This window comes from Pseudorca crassidens, chromosome 2, assembly GCF_039906515.1.
Source record: "Pseudorca crassidens isolate mPseCra1 chromosome 2, mPseCra1.hap1, whole genome shotgun sequence".
In the NCBI taxonomy this organism is placed as follows: Eukaryota; Metazoa; Chordata; class Mammalia; order Artiodactyla; family Delphinidae; genus Pseudorca; species Pseudorca crassidens.
In genome coordinates, this window is record NC_090297.1 from 120,497,943 (window position 1) to 120,514,320 (window position 16,378).

Sequence of the window (16,378 nt, forward strand, 5' to 3'; positions counted from 1 at the left end):
ATTTTAAGAACCCTCTTTTCCAAGACTCAAAGATTCCCAGTATATACACATTAAACAGGATAAACACTTCTGGAGAGAAATTCATGGAATATACATAGTGGTGAATGAAAAATGGCATACATAATACTCTGAGATAACTTTTAACATACTTCTAATGTTTGAAAGTAATTCTTTTTACTTTTTCTAAAATAGAAAAATGTTTCGAAAAGAGAAAATCTTAGAAAAAAACTAGAAGAAAATATGTATCAGTGTTTATTTTGAGATGCTGGGGATATAAACTTCTTTTACACTTTTCTATGAATAAGCTGTACAGTCAGACAATATTGAGAATTATAAATTAATGTGATTAAGGACAGTGATACTTCATAATATTAGAAAAATATATGACAGCATCAGTTACTTTATCCAAATAAAGTCTTTAACTCCAGTTAAAATATCTAGAACATTCCCTCTTAGAAAAACATTTGGTATTTAGAATGTTTCTATAGAGGGAGAGGGAAAAGAGAGGTAGTATTACCATCTTTTTCGCTGGGGGAAAAAATACCTAAATATCCATATTAACTATTGTGGTTATAAAGAGCTTCTTATACAGCTGAACTCCAAAGAATATAAATAGAATGAATTTGACATATTCTGTACATATGTATGATTGTCCACTTACTATGCCCAACTGCTTTCCTAGTATATAGTTTGCACAGGGTAAGGGTTCTATCATGAACTGTTGTTACTTGGATATGATGAAAATATTTAAAGATCTGCTTGAAGTAGTTATTCTTATCTACTAACCTCACAAAAGCAAAACGAAGTATTGTAATAACTTTTCCAGGAGGAGGTATTCCCATTCACTCACAGGAAGTATTATACACAGTTGTTCCAATATTTCCTGGTTATATGCTATATGCAGTATACTGTTCTACATATGCCACTCTACTCTCCATCTGTAGAGTTAAACTGTGAGGAGTAGGGCTGAAATAAATATAGCCCAAAATGTTTACCCCTCTTGCTGCTAACATACACACCCAACAAATTCATCTTATACAGTCATTTTATTCCTTGACATTTTTGACTTGAAATTGTAACCAAAAAGAAAATCTTTTACAACTAATAAATGAATTCAGCAAAGTTTCAGGATGGAAATCAACATACAAAAATCAGTTGCATTTCTATACACCAACAATGAACTATATGAAAAAAAGAATAAAACAATCCCATCTACATCAAAAACAATAAAATACTTAGGAATAAATTTAATCAAGGAGGTGAAAGATACATACACTGAAAACTATAAGACATTGATAAAGGAACTGAAGAAGACACAAATATATGGAAAGATATCCATGTTTATAGACTGGAAGAGTTAATACTGTTAAAATGTCCATACTATCCAAAGTCATCTACAGGGCTTCCCTGGTGGCACAATGGTTACGAATCCACCTGCCAATGCAGGGGACACAGGTACAAGCCCTGGTCCGGGAAGATCCCACATGCCATGGAGCAACTAAGCCCGTGTGCCACAACTACTGAGCCTGCGCTCTAGAGCCAACGAGCCACAACTACTGAGCCTGCATGCCACAACTACTGAGGCCCGCATGCCTAAAGCCTGTGCTCCGCAACAAGAGAAGCCACCACAATGAGAAGCCCGTGCATCGCAACGAAGAGTAGCCCCCGCTCCTTGCAACTGGAGGAAGCCCGTGCGCAGGAACGAAGACCCAATGCAGCCAAAAATAAATAAATAAAATAAATAGATTTATTAAAAACAACAACAACAAAGTCATCTATAGACCCAATACAATCTCTAATCAAAACTCTACTTTTCACAAAAATAGAAACATCCATACTAAAACTCATATGGAACCACAAAAGATCTTGAATAGGCAAGGCAATCTTGAGAAAGCTGGAGGCATCAAACTTCCTGATTTCAAACTATGTTACAAAGCTATAGTAATCAAACTAATATATTACTGGCACAAAAAGAGACATGCAGACCAATAGAATAGAATAGAGAGCCCAGAAATAAACCCAGTCAACTAATATCTGACAAGAGCCAGAAATGCTCAGTGGGGAAAAGGACAGTCTCTTCAATAAATGGTGCTGGGTAAACTGGATATTCACATGCAAAAGAATTACACTGGACCCCTATCATACACTACTCACAAAAATTAACTCAGAATGGATTAAGGACTTAAACATGATACCTGAAACTGTAAAACTTCTAGAAGAAAACATAGGGAAAAAAGCTCCTTGACATTGGTCTTGGCAATGATTTTTTTGGATATGACACCAAAAGCACAAGCAACAAAAATCAACAAACGTGACTACATCAAACTAAAAAGCTTCTGCACAGCAAAAGAAACAAAATGAAAAGGCAAACTATGAAATGGGAGAAAATATTTGCAGACTATATATCTGATAAGGGGTTAACATCCAAAATATATAAGGAATTTGTACAACTCAATAGCAAAACAAAAAACACCAAATAATCCAATTAAAAAGTGGGCAGAGGATCTGAATAGATATTTTTCCAAACAAGACATACAAATGGCCAAGAAGTACATGAAAAGGTGGTCAACATTATTAACCATCAGGGAAATACAAATCAAAACCACAATGAGATTTCACCTCATGCCTGTTAGAATGACTATTATCAAAAGGACAAGAGATAACAAATGCTGGCAAGGATGTGGAGAAAAGGGAACCCCTGGGCACTATTGCTGGGAATGTAAATTGGTACAGCTACTATGAAAAACAATATGGATATTCCTCAAAAAATTAAAAGTAGAACTACCATATGATCCAGAAATCCCATTTCTAGCTATTTAGCCAAAGGAATTGAAATAAACTACTGTCTCAAAGAATCTGTACTCCCATGTCATTGTAGTATTATTCATAATAACCAAGATACGGAAACAACCTAAGTGTCCACCGACAGATGAACGGATAAAGAAAATGTGATATATATACTGTATACAAGTCTGACAGAGAAAGACAAATACTGTATGACATCACTTATATGTGGAATCTAAAACAGCTGAACTCATGGAAACAAAATTAGATTGGTGGTTGCCAGAGGATGCGGGTTGAGGGAAATGGGGAGATGCTGGTCAAAGGGTACAAACTTCCAGTTTTAAGATGAATAAGCTCTGGGCTTCTAATGTACAGCATAGTAATTATATTTAATACTGTATTATATGCTTGAAAGCTAAGAGAGTAAGTCTTAATTGTTCTCACCGCCAACACAACAAAATGATATTTATGTGAGATGAAGGATTTGCTAACTGACCTTATTGTGGTAATCATTTTGCAATATGTATGTGTATCAAATTATCACTCTGTACACCTTAAATGTACACAATGTTCTATATGTCATTATATATCTCAGTAAAGCTGGAGAAAAGCTTTAAAAGAAAAAGGAGAGAGAAAACCTTTCATGTCCTATAAGTGAGTTATTCATTTATGTGAAACTGAACATTTAGTACGAATGAGACCTTAAACCAGCCACAAATATGAAGGAAAAAACCCCTTCAAATTAATTTTTCCAGGAGATTAGAGGCTTTCCATAGGAATAGCTAAGAATAGACACCATTACTAGTCTGTAGCCTAATAATGAAAAGAGTTAGGGAGAGAAAGAAAAAGGTGCAAAGAGAGAGATAGCTTATAGGTAGATTATTTCTTTAAGTGAACTTACTCTCTGCAGTTCCAGAGGGCAGGACCACTCACTGCTCATGAACAGAACAAGCAGGCATATTTTGGTCCAGTAAAAGGAACCACTTTCAAACCCTAAATACTACTCGGTAAAACTATATTATCTCAGAAAACATCAAGCTCCTCATCGTTGAAAATGATTAAAAATAATGGAAAATTATCTGCTAGAGGTATTATTGGAGAGATTTCCGTATTGACACAGAAGTAATGTGTTAAAATGACTTTTAAGATCACTTCTAAGATTTAATGTTTCAGCTTTATGGAAATGATCCAGAAGAGAAGCCAAAGACAAATAAATAGCTGAATTTGGTGCCTCTTGTTGCTACTCTGGCAATCTGGAGCTCAAGTCCTTCCCATCTTAGTCTAACTTGAGGCTTTTTTCTTATCAACAATTGTAAGACTAAAATGGATATTAGAGATAACGTATTCCATTCTATAATAAACAGATGATCAAGGTGAAACTAAGAGAAATTATGCGAAAAATGAATAGTGATTGTTCAATACAATCAAAATATGTACTAGACTGTAATAACTGACACCCACATTACTTTTGTTTAGAACTGCTAAGGGATGGTGAGCTTTTTTTTTCTATACTTTTTTTCCTTTTTTCCCATTTAAATTTAAAATCCATACATACAAATATGATTAAATTATGATTAAATTATTATTTGCTAATATTTTTAATGAAAAGAAAAAGAAAGGGGTGCATTCAGTTTCAATCCCAGCTATTGTCTGGACTGTCATGTCACATGAACAATGACGTTTTATCTGAGGATATGAAGATAGCATTGAATCTTATAGATTGGATATTCTGAACATCAGATCTGAAATGTCTGCTTTTCAATATATGTGAAATAAAACTTGGAATTTGCTCACCAAAAAAAAAATGTACTAGACTTTTAATGTCACATACCAGCTTATAAAAATAGAGATACATTCTTTAACTTCTAGGTGCTCACAGTCCTAGACATAAGAAATATATATACATATATACATATATATATATATGTATATATATATATATACACATATATATATATTTAAATTTCTGGTCTGAGCACAAAGACCAGAAAAAAAACATGAATACCATTCAGCAACCATGCTCCTTGGTATCTATCCAAAGGAGTTAAAAACATGTTCACAAAAAAACCTGCACACAGATGTTTATGGAAGCATTATTCGTAATTGCCAACTGATGAACCTGCAATGGTACCTCATCATCACCCAAAGTCCACAGTTTACATTAGGGTTCACTCTTGGGTTTTAATAAATGTATAGCAATATGTATCACCATTAAGTATCACACAGAATAGTTTTACACTAAAAAATCCTCTGTGCTCTGCTTATTCATCCCTCCCTCACACCTAATGCCTGGCAACCACTGACCTTTTTACTGTCTCCAGAGCCTTGCCCTTTCTAGAATGTCATATAGTTGTAATCATATAGTACGTAGCCTTTTCAGCTTGATTTCTTTCACTTAGTAATATGCATTTAAGGTTTCTCCAAGTCTTTGCATGGCCAATAGCCCATTTCTTTTTAGCAATGAATAACACTCCACTGTCTGGATGTTCCACAGTTTATCCATTTACCAACTGAAGAACATCTTGGTTGCTTCCAAGTTTTGGCAATTATCAAGCTGCAATAAACATCTGTGTGCAGGTTTCTGTGTGGACATAAGTTTTCAACTCATTTGGTTTCACTTTCACTTTTTATTCTACATTATACTGTTTGAATTTTTTAGAAGTACTTGTGTATTACTAGTATAAGAAAATCTTTTTCTTTTTAAACTTTGGTTCTGATGCGCACTCCTGGTTAAGATCTACTACATAGGGCTTCCCTGGTGGCGCAGTGGTTGAGAGTCCGCCTGCCGATGCAGGGGACACGGGTTCGTGCCCCAGTCCGTTAAGATCCCACATGCCGCGGAGCGGCTGGGCCTGTGAGTCATGGCCTCTGAGCCTGCGCATCAGGAGCCTGTGCTCCGCAACGGGAGAGGACACAACAGCGAGAGGACCGCGTACAGCAAAAAAAAAAAAAAGATCTACTACATAAGCTTTGGGAAGCTACCTGATATATCATAAACTAGTCATTTCAAATCATCAGGGAAAATATATTATTTGTTCCCTACCTGGTATTAACAATAGGAAGTACTTGGTAAAGTTGGAAACTAACCACCAAAAAAAATTACAGATGAAACAAAATTTAAATATAAAAAATAAAAAGTAGAAACAAATTTATATAATCTGGTATGAGAAAGGCACTACTTATATAACAGAAAAGAGTAACAGATTTGACATAAAAATTAACATTGCCCATATATCTCAAAAAGAGAGCTTAATAGTCTCAATAAATAAAAAAGTCTTATAAAAAGAAAATAAGGGAAAGAACATGAACTAGAAATTTAGAAATAGATAAACATAATAAGTATATGAAAAGATGCTACATCTCACAAGAAATGCAAATTTTAAAAGAAATATTATTTTTAGCTATTAGATTTGCAAATATTAAACAGATACATAATTCCCAGTGATGACAAATATATGAAGAAAGAACCACTCACAAGTACTGAGCGCAATAATCGAAAAATATAAATTAATAAAAACCTTTCTACGGGAATTCCTGACAGTCCAGTGGTTAAGACTCCGCGCTTCCACTGCACGGGGTCGCGGGTTCGATCCCTGGTCGGGGAAACTAAGATCCCGCCTGCTGTGCAGCAAGGTCAAAAAGAAAAATTTCACCTAAGCAATACTTCTAGGATATGCCTGAGGAAAAAATAAGTATACACTGGTGTACATACTACCTGTGAAAATTCTGTGTGAAGATTAATAGAAGATTATATAAGTTAGGGTACATCCATTCAATGGAATATTGACAGACATTAAAAATGATTATGCAAGATGGGACTTCCCTGGTGGCACAGTGGTTAAGACTCTGCCCTCCCAATGCAGGGGGTCCGGGTTTGATCCCTGGTCAGGGAACTAGATCCCATATGCATGCTGCAACTAAGAGTTCACATGCCACAACCAAGGAGCCCATGAGCCACAACTAAGACCTGGTGCCACCAAATAAATAAATAAATAATTTAAAAAATCCTAGCCTGCATGCAGCAATGAAGACCCAATACAGCCAAAAAAATAAATTTTAAAAAAATTAAAAAAAAATCCTTTAAAAATGATTATGCAAGAGTTACACATACTGCATTTAAAAAATTATCACAGGTAACTACAGCAGGTTACAAAACAACCATTTTGGGGTATAAAAATTAATACATACAAATATCTAAATGTTTGTATACGGAGAGAAGAAGTACAAATCTTGAAAGGACACGTACTCATTTGAGGAAGGCAGAGTGATCTTTACATTTTATACATTCATATATTATTGGAATTTTTCCAGTAAGAATTTATTACTTCAATGATTACAGAAAGAAATGTAATAAAAGGTTACACCTGAGGGGAAAAATATGGCATTGGGAGAAAAATATATTTGAATCAGATGCCCTTCCCATAGAGCAGCCGTTCATACCACGGTATGTTCACAAATAACATTAAGAAAGGGAACCACATGAATATAAGGCAGCATTACCACTGGTAGAAATGGCCACCATTCTTTCTTCCTTTTCTTTTTTAAAAAATTCAGGTATATGTAAGTTTTACAATATTAGATAAGTTCCTGGTGTATAACATAGTGATTCGCAGTTTTTAAAGATTATACTCCATTTAGAGTTATTATAAAATATTGGCTATATTCCCCACAGTTCTTTCTTAATCAGCCTATTTCGATAGAACCCACCTGTACATAAGACTAAGGAATAAAATCAAATGCTGAACTTCAAGCAAAGCAGTGATTCAAATTTATTGTAGGTATCACACAATAAAGCCAAGACCAGTAAGAACAGCTCTACATACACACATCACTAACCTATAAAAATATTATTTTAAAAATCAGAAGTATGAGAAAAATAAGATGTTAGGCATTAAATTTTTAAAATATAGATGAGTACTTAGCTAGCTCTATACTGTCCAGAATGTGACAAATTAAAGAATATTTGAGTATTTGAGTTGTACCAATGAAGTTTACTAGTTAACTACAAAATCTTTCAGTGTTTGGTTTGCCTGGTAATCCACGGTGATATATACCCAAGAAATGAGAGAAAGCATAGCAGTGAAAAAAGGATACTGAGTTTAGAGTTATAAGTTAGAAATTATGAGACTTCTAGAGACCTTGGGCAAGTTATTTAATCTTCCAAAGGTCCTTTTCAGCAGTAAAGGTCTATGATTTTAGTAATCACTAGTTAAGTGGAAATTTTGTATTAAAATCATTTTGGACATTCCCTTTGGTGCCTCACCTAAGTAAAAATAACCACTCCCCTTTTTCCCCCCTACTATATTTCACACACACACACATCTATTGTAACATCCATCAATGTATTGATTTGTTTGTCCTTTCTTTCTATAAAATTTTGATATTACTGAGGGCAGGGAACACATCTTATTTGTTATATTCTGATACCTAGCACAATGCCTGGCACAAAGTAGGCCCTTGACAGGTGGGAAGAGAAGAACAACTGGAGGTGGGGCGGGGTGTGGGTACAAGGAGAGAGAGACAGACAGTTAGAAATGAAGCAGGGGAGGAAGAGTAGGAGAAAGGGAAGGAAAAGAGTGGGTGAGGAAAATGCGTGGGATAGTTCAGGAGAGCTCTGAAAGGTAAGAAATGACAGCTTGTCATCTCTGGATATTTTCCCAGGTTCTGTCAAAAGCAGTCCCACAATTACTCAGGCCTGCTATATGCTAGTTTAGACAACAGTAACCTACCTTATTATTAAAAAAGATTATAGTTGTTAAGACTCTATTTTAAGAGTCAAAACATCTCTGTACGACTACCTTCATTTTGAAGAAGTTTGTTAGTAAGGAACTTAAAAACCCAGGAGACATATTAAATTCTTTTTAGAGGACCCATAAAACCTTAGTCTTTGCCTTACATATAAGATATCTTCAATATTAAGAGGGTGAAAAGTTATCATGTAATTGTATTCCATCAAAATTAAATTTCCCTTGATTTTGATAACTGGATTGAGGTCAAGTAAGAGAATGTCCATGTTCTTAGGAAATACACACTTTAGTAGTTATGGGTAAAGGGGCATGAAGCCTACAACAAACTCTTGAATGATTCAGAAAAAATATACAAATAATGTATGAATGAGTACATATATGATATGGAGAAACAGAGAAAAAAGGAAAGCAAATGAGGCAAAATGTTAACAATTGTGAATCTGGTTATCAGTGTACTATTCTTGTAACTCTTCTGTAAATTTGAAATATCAACATATTACCAAAAAAGCTAATTGTTCACATATACACACACATAGAGCAATATTTAGATAAAACCATATAAAAGGCTACTCACATAGAATTAAACATTCCCATTAGGGCAGTAAAACAAAAGCCAATTGCAAACATGGATTTCATTCGAACCTGGAAGGAAACCAACGAATTGTTATTTTACACTAGAGAAAAACCACCACTAAAGCACACCCCAAAAGTTTTGGTTTACATCATTTTTAAAAGATGCTCCTTGGCAAAAAGCTGCTTATTGGCTAACCCACCCTCCACCTCCAAGGCCTCTTCTCCTTGCCAGCTTCTGATGAATAGTATTGGGGTGGTCATATGACCCAACTCTGGCCAATGAGATGTAAGTACCAACCAGAATTTTTAAAAGGGACAAACTTGGCTAGCATCCCTTTAGGCCTTTTGCCCATACTTCTTGCCTGGAATGAAGAACATAATGCCTGACAGTAAAGCACCATCAAACAACCAAACAACCATAAGCTAAGGAAGGTTAACCTGAGTCCTCAGTGACATTACTGTGCTGCCACAGCAGCCCAGGACTACCAACCTCTGTACCTCTTGAGCAAGTGAAAAAAATTTTATATGTTTAAGCCATTATTAAGCATTTTGTTTCTTGCAGCTAACTTCTTTCTTAATTACATGTGCCATAAAAGTATAAACAAATAAAAGATCATAAAGATATAAGATTAACAGTTTATCAGCAATTTTTATCTCTTCTTTCTGCAGTTTCCAAATTTGGTCTCATGAACATGTAATAATTGCAACAACAGAAAAGCTATTTTCAAAAAAATGCACTTCTAAATTATGATCTTTCTTAATAAGAATTTCAAGAAACAGAAGATAAAATAATACAGCAAAGGTCTCTTGGTAAGCAAAAGACAACTGTTGCGCAGTTTAGATGTCCTGTGTTGAATATACAGAAATTAAGTAGAAAAATAAGTCAAGCCATATAATTAGCCTACCTACACCTCAGAAAGACATGCTTGAACTCTACTCTTTATAAATAATGAGTAAATGGCTAATAAAATCACTTTTCCTTACACTTTATGATATGCCTGATCCTCAGATCAAAAGGCCTCTTAAAGAATAAAGGCCACAATAAAGGCCATCTATGATGCTCCAACTCCTATTTGGGATTACCAGGTCACCATAAAGCCAAAGATTCAGCAATAACATGAGGAAGAAAAAGAAAATAAGCTACTTCATTTGAAAACGTAAGGGGGAAGCTAATAAAAACTGTGTGAAAGGGACAAATTATGACTTCGAGAGAGCCTAAAAAAAAAGCTATTCATATTACTAACACGAAGCTTCAGTCCAGTAGCATATTTTCACTTCTATTTGGTCCAGGAACAACCATGATATTATTTATAGCCTGCATAACTATAAATTTCTGAAAAGGTAAGTGCAGTGTACTTGATGAAAATCAGGGTCTTTTGCTGAAAAACATGTGGTTTATCATGAAGTTATATTTAGGACTCTTACCATTGATAGATCTCTGTTATTATTCTTCAGTTTCTCTTCTTGACGCTCTGCAAAGAATTAATGAACTGGTTAATATACACAGCGCTGAGCGCAAAGCAGATGTTAAACTGTCATTGCCTGATGACTATAATAGCACTTCTGTCTCAGTATCACTTAATAAGATAAGCTGAATACATGGAATACTGTATACTTTGTACTAACAGAAAATTCAAATGCAGCAGGGCACCAAAATAGTTCAAATTAAATAAATAAAAATATTTAAAGTTTAATTTAAACTTTAAGTGTCTGGACTCTGTACATTAAGATATACTCTTACATTACATCAAAAGGAAGTATAACCATAATGTCTGTACTTAGGTTTCAAGTATTAATTACCCATCTGTTATGATTTTCTTCCCCCTCTTTCAGTTTCTTTAAGAGAGCATGGAGTCTAAAAATTAAAAGCCAATTAAGATGAATTTAAGATTCAGGTTCTTTCATATTACAGTCAAATCAATCTAAAAATAAGCATAGTTTCATAGTTAAGTCACTTGGAAAGCTAGGAAATTTGACATATATTTCAACAAAATTGTTATATACACAGAACCTAAACCGCTAAAGAAGTCTGTTGTACATTAATGACCTTATTTACTGTATTCCATCAACGTAAGGGACTTTATTGTACTTACGAAGAAACTGAGGCCCAGCAAAGGAGAAGTGACTTCTCAGAGACCACACAGGTATTTTATGCCAAAGCCAGGACGAGAATCCAAGTTTCCCAACTCCCAACCCAATGATCTCTATATATACTATGCTACTGCTTTCTTTGATTATGCATTTTTATCACCAGGATCAATTCACTCAACAAGTACTTATTGATTACCTACTAAATGCTGAGCACTTTTCTGAGCACTAGGGATAAATGAATGAACAAAACACACACAAATCCTCACCCTCACAGGAAGATTTTGAAATTAAATATAATACCCTCTAAAATAAAAAATATACAATCAGAATATATGAAACTGGTGTGAGGGCTACAAGTTCAGGCAGTTAAAGGAAAGGAAGGAAGAACAGGCCTATAGGAACCGCAGACTGGAGTGTAGTTTCCAAACAATGTATGGTGAGACGAATATATGCTTCCTTGTCCTAAATCGTTCCTATCCAGTTTGTTTTCCCTGGGAGGAAAGGATACAGGCAGGAGAAAGTGGGGATTATGAAGATATATGGAAGAAAATGAACAAAATGGGGTGGAACTAAGGTGTATCTCGGGGGCTAGAGCTCTTCTACCTGAGCAGCCCTCTTAAAATGTAATAAGACTGTTCAAAATTGGGTGTTTGAAGATTGGGATGACTAGAAGGTAAACAGGCGTAAAACCAAGTGGAGGGGGAAAAGGACTACCACTGAGACATGAAAAGAAAGGTATAGAAAAGCATCTATGCTAGAAACCTTGGCACATCCTTGACTCCCTACTCTATCTTCAATCAAACACCAAGTCCTATTAATTATACCTCATAAATACTTATGAAATCTATCTCTTCCCCTCCTCCTTACTATACTTCCTTAGTTAGGATTTCTAACATCTCTTACCTATATTACTTTCAAGTCTCCTAACAGATCTGCCTCCAAACTTGTTCCCTCAAATCCATCTTCCACATAAATGCAGTCAGATCTACTTAAAAGGCAAAACTGAACAAAATCTTGATACTCCCCAGCTTAAAATCCTTCCATGGCTTTTCATCCCTACAAGATCATGTTTCTTTTTTTTTGGCCACGCCACGCAGCATGTGGGATCTTAGTTCCCCCATGAGGGATCGGACGCACCCCCTGCAGTGGAAGCGTGGAGCCTTAACTACTGAACTGCCAGGGAAGTCCCAAGATCATGTTTCACTATCACCTGCAAGTCCTGCATCTGGCCCCTGCTTACTTCTGCAGCCACATTTCCAACCACTCCCATTAATTTTTATGTTCTTACAATACCAAACAACTTTAAGTTCCTGTATATATGATGCTTTTCTCTTGATTCAGTGTGTTTGTTCATAAAGTCTCTTCTACCTTCGGTGACCAAGTGTCCCAGTTTTCCCTGGACTGTTCCAGTTTTAGCTCTGAAAATCTCACATCCCAACAAACTCCTCGGACTAGACAAATTGGGATGGTTGGCTACCCTACTTCCACCGAGACTGTTTTATCCTACCCCATCAAACCCTTTCCTGGCTAGCCTGTACTCAACTTTTAAGCCTCAGCTCTTGTGTCACCTCCTTTTGACAATCTTGATTCCTTAAACAATACTATTCTAAAAAGCTTTCTACAATTATGAAAATATCCTACATCTGTGCTGTCAATACAGTAGTCACTAGCTACATGTAGCTACTGAGCAATGAAATGTGACCAGTATGATTGAGGAACTAAAATTTCAACTTCATTTATTAATAATTTTAATTAATTTAAAATCTGAACAGTCAAATGTAGCTACAGGCTGCTGTACTGGACAATGCAGTCTTAGACAATGGATTAGAAGTCCTTTCTTTATGCTTCCAGAATATTCCAAGCACATCTCTATCATTATACTCACCGAGTTTATACATTTTGTTATAATGATCTGTTTATGTACTTAACAATGCAACTAGATGGCAGGCTCCTAGAGAACGAGGACTTCTTCATCTTTGTATCCTCAGTAATTGGCAAGTAGTTAGTTGTTCAGTATTGTAGTATATGCTCAATATTGCTTAATGAATCAGCAATATAATAAAAGCTGATCTGAAGATACCCTACACCAAAAATCCCTTTTCTGGGACAGGAGTCTTTGATAAAGCTGGTAGGCTGAAGAGGCACTTAAAGCCTGAAAGGCTGAGAGGACACTAAAGTGACACAGTTTTTATGAAGTTCTATTCCACTTTTTTCAATTATGTCCAAACAGAAGCTCTAACCATATGTAGTGTCAAGGTAGACTGTATGTATACATGGCTCAAGAAGAATATAGCAGTACAGGTTTATGATATATCCCAACACTACTGTGCTTGGTTCCTGAAGACTTTTCAACTCAAATTGTTTTTAGGTGCCCACCATATACAAATAAAGTAGGTCTTGTTGGTTTCAAATAATTCAGAAATAAGTTAACATTCATCTGGTTTTGGAGGGGATAAAAGAAACAGAGACAAGTTTCTTATGACCTTGATGTGCTTAGTTGGTAGGAAATGCTAAGATGCCTCAAGAAGCATAAACACTACAAGCACTATAACATTTAAAGTCCTAGACAATGAAAGAGTTTTCAGAAATCCAGAAATGCCCATGTGGGAAACAGCAAACCTGATCTAATAAAAATGTTACCAATAGGGAAGCAATTTCAGGTACTCCCCAAGTTACGAACAATAAATTTGTAAATGTCTCCAAAAAGCCACAGTTAGGTTTTTATACCTCCCCTCTCCCCAGTAACCCCAATGCCTAATCTAAAGTTTTTCCATTTTCAGTTTTCTCCATTCCCAGCTCAGTTAATTGTGTCTCAGATCCTCCTAATCTCTCTCTCTCTCTCTCTCAATACCCACGTTCTCTTTTACCCTCTTTATTTTCTTTCCGGTCTTAGAAAAGTATTAAACTCCTTCTCTATCTCTCTTCCATTATGACTACCAAACCCTGACTCTAACAAAACTGCTAGGCAAAGATTTATTCTATTCATTCTCATTATTTTAAAATGTAAGATTCAAGTTTTACAAGGATATTCTGTTAGACACAATGAGAAATGAAACATTCAAGTCCTTAAAAGTACTTAAAACATCCTTTTAGAGTTTCTATCTCTCATACTGTAATCAAATCTACTTTTCTTTAAGCCTCAATGATTTAAGTAAATTTTAAATGTTATTTCCTAACGAATTTTGCTTTTAATTACCAGCAATACAAAAGAGGAACAAAAACAAAACCAACTATTGTCCCTAAAAATAAAGTTTTTACATTACATTATGGGTTACATAAGCTTATGAAGACAGGTCTGTCAATATGACCACCATGTAATACATGGTTTTATAAGAATAATCCAACTTCTAATAAACTGTATTGAAAAAAGTATCTTTTTTTAAACAACCTGCTTTTCCCTTATCAAGAAACTTTGTTTCCTCAAGTGAATAATTTCTGGGAAAGTCACATTAGTAAGTAAAAATAAGTGCAAACAATTTATTTTGAAATGATGATTTATATTGTTTATTAGCAGCAATCAAATATTTGAGCATAATGCTTCATGTAATTATGAGAACAGTTTTGGCTGAGATGATGCAATAAAAGCTAGCTAGTTAACTCTTAACTTCTAGTACCCCAAATAGTTAAGAGTATACTGAAATAAGTAAAAGTGATTGACTGGTTCTCTATTGCTCTGTGTGTAACTTAGCCCTTAACTGCTGTCAGTTAACTAGCATAACTCCTCTCAAAAAGTTGTTTCTTGGCCCCAATAAGGTAGGGAGGTCACTGTCTCAGTCTAATGTTATTTTAATCTTGGTGGTGTGTTACTTAAAAGAAGTATAGCTAGGGCTTCCCTGGTGGTGCAGTAGTTGAGAGTCCACCTGCCAATGCAAGGGACATGGGTTCGTGCCCCGGTCCAGGAAGATCCCACATGCCGAGGAGTGGCTAGGCCCGTGAGCCATGGGCGCTGAGCCTGCGCGTCCGGAGTCTGTGCTCCGCAACGGGAGAGGCCACAACAGTGAGAGGCCCGCATACCGCAAAAAAAAAAAAAAAAGTATAGCTAGTGAACCTCCTCCTAAGGTTCACTCACCCTTAGTTTTCTCCTTTGAGAAAACTCAACATCTAGAAGCCCAAGTCTTCCAAGATGGTTGTACTCCCCAACCCACCTTTCAACTGTTATGTTGACATAAGAAGGGAGAAAACTATGTCTAAATCCTTCTACACCTCCCCTGAAGATCTAAAATTTAAAGGTTCCAAGCCGAGTGCTGGAAATAAATATTCTATGTCATTCAGTGTTCACTTGTCCTGTGTGAACTATTCTTTATGCCATTCAGAACCTCAGGATTTAATACAGAGGAGAATCATACCTCAATTCCTCCATTTGAAAGGAATTCTATACACCCTTTTACTACGGAACTTTTGGAATACACCCTCTATGAAATTTGAGGAAATTTCATGGAGAGAAAAAACTGGAAGTATAAAGGAGATATATTTATATTCTAGGATGATTTATTATCCAAGATGATAGACAAAAGGAAACATTAAAATTCTAAAAGGGAATACTCCAATTAAAAAGAAGCTACATTTCTTGTAGCTATTGGAATACACTAGTAGCAACGATGACATCCATTCTGACCAAAGAATGAACAAACTCAAGCCAATCTATCACACATTTTTATTTGACAGCATTAGACTCTGTACAATAAGAGAATATAATTTAACTAAGAAAGGAACACATCATCGTTTACCTTAGTCAATAACCAGTGACGGGACTTCCCTGGTGGCACAGTGGTTAAGAATCTGCCTGCCAATGCAGGGGACATGGGTTTGAGCCCTGGTCCAGGAAGATCCCACATGACGCGGAGCAACTAATCCCGGGCGCCACAACTACTGAGCCTGCGCTCTAAAGCCCGCAAGCCACAACTACTGAGCAGATGTGCCACAACTACTGAAGCCTGCGCACCTAGAACCCATGCTCCACAACAGGAGAAGCCACCGCAATGAGAAGCCCACGCACTGCAACGAAGAGTAGCCCCTGCTTGCCACAACTAGAGAAAGCCCACGCACAGCAACAAAGATCCAATGCAGCCAAAAAAATTAAAAAAATAAAAAATAAATAACCAGTGACTTTTCTGTCAAAGAATATAAATCAATTAAAGTACTCACGGGGCAACTGAGTAGTCTGATCAAACCGACAGTTTGGG

At 35.8% G+C, this 16,378-nt stretch overlaps 1 protein-coding gene across 2 annotated transcripts in view; it reads right to left on the reverse strand.

The window, feature by feature from the left end:
- The window catches only part of TMCO1 (transmembrane and coiled-coil domains 1), a 46,342-nt gene that overhangs the window by 14,168 nt on the left and 15,796 nt on the right, over nt 1-16,378 (reverse strand). For both annotated transcript variants that reach the window (XM_067728509.1, XM_067728508.1), the window contains 2 exons: nt 10,530-10,576; nt 9,106-9,173 (listed from right to left, as the gene is read on the reverse strand). In XM_067728509.1, coding sequence (XP_067584610.1) covers nt 9,106-9,173; nt 10,530-10,576 — 115 coding nt within the window. The remainder of the gene's footprint in view (nt 1-9,105; nt 9,174-10,529; nt 10,577-16,378) is intronic.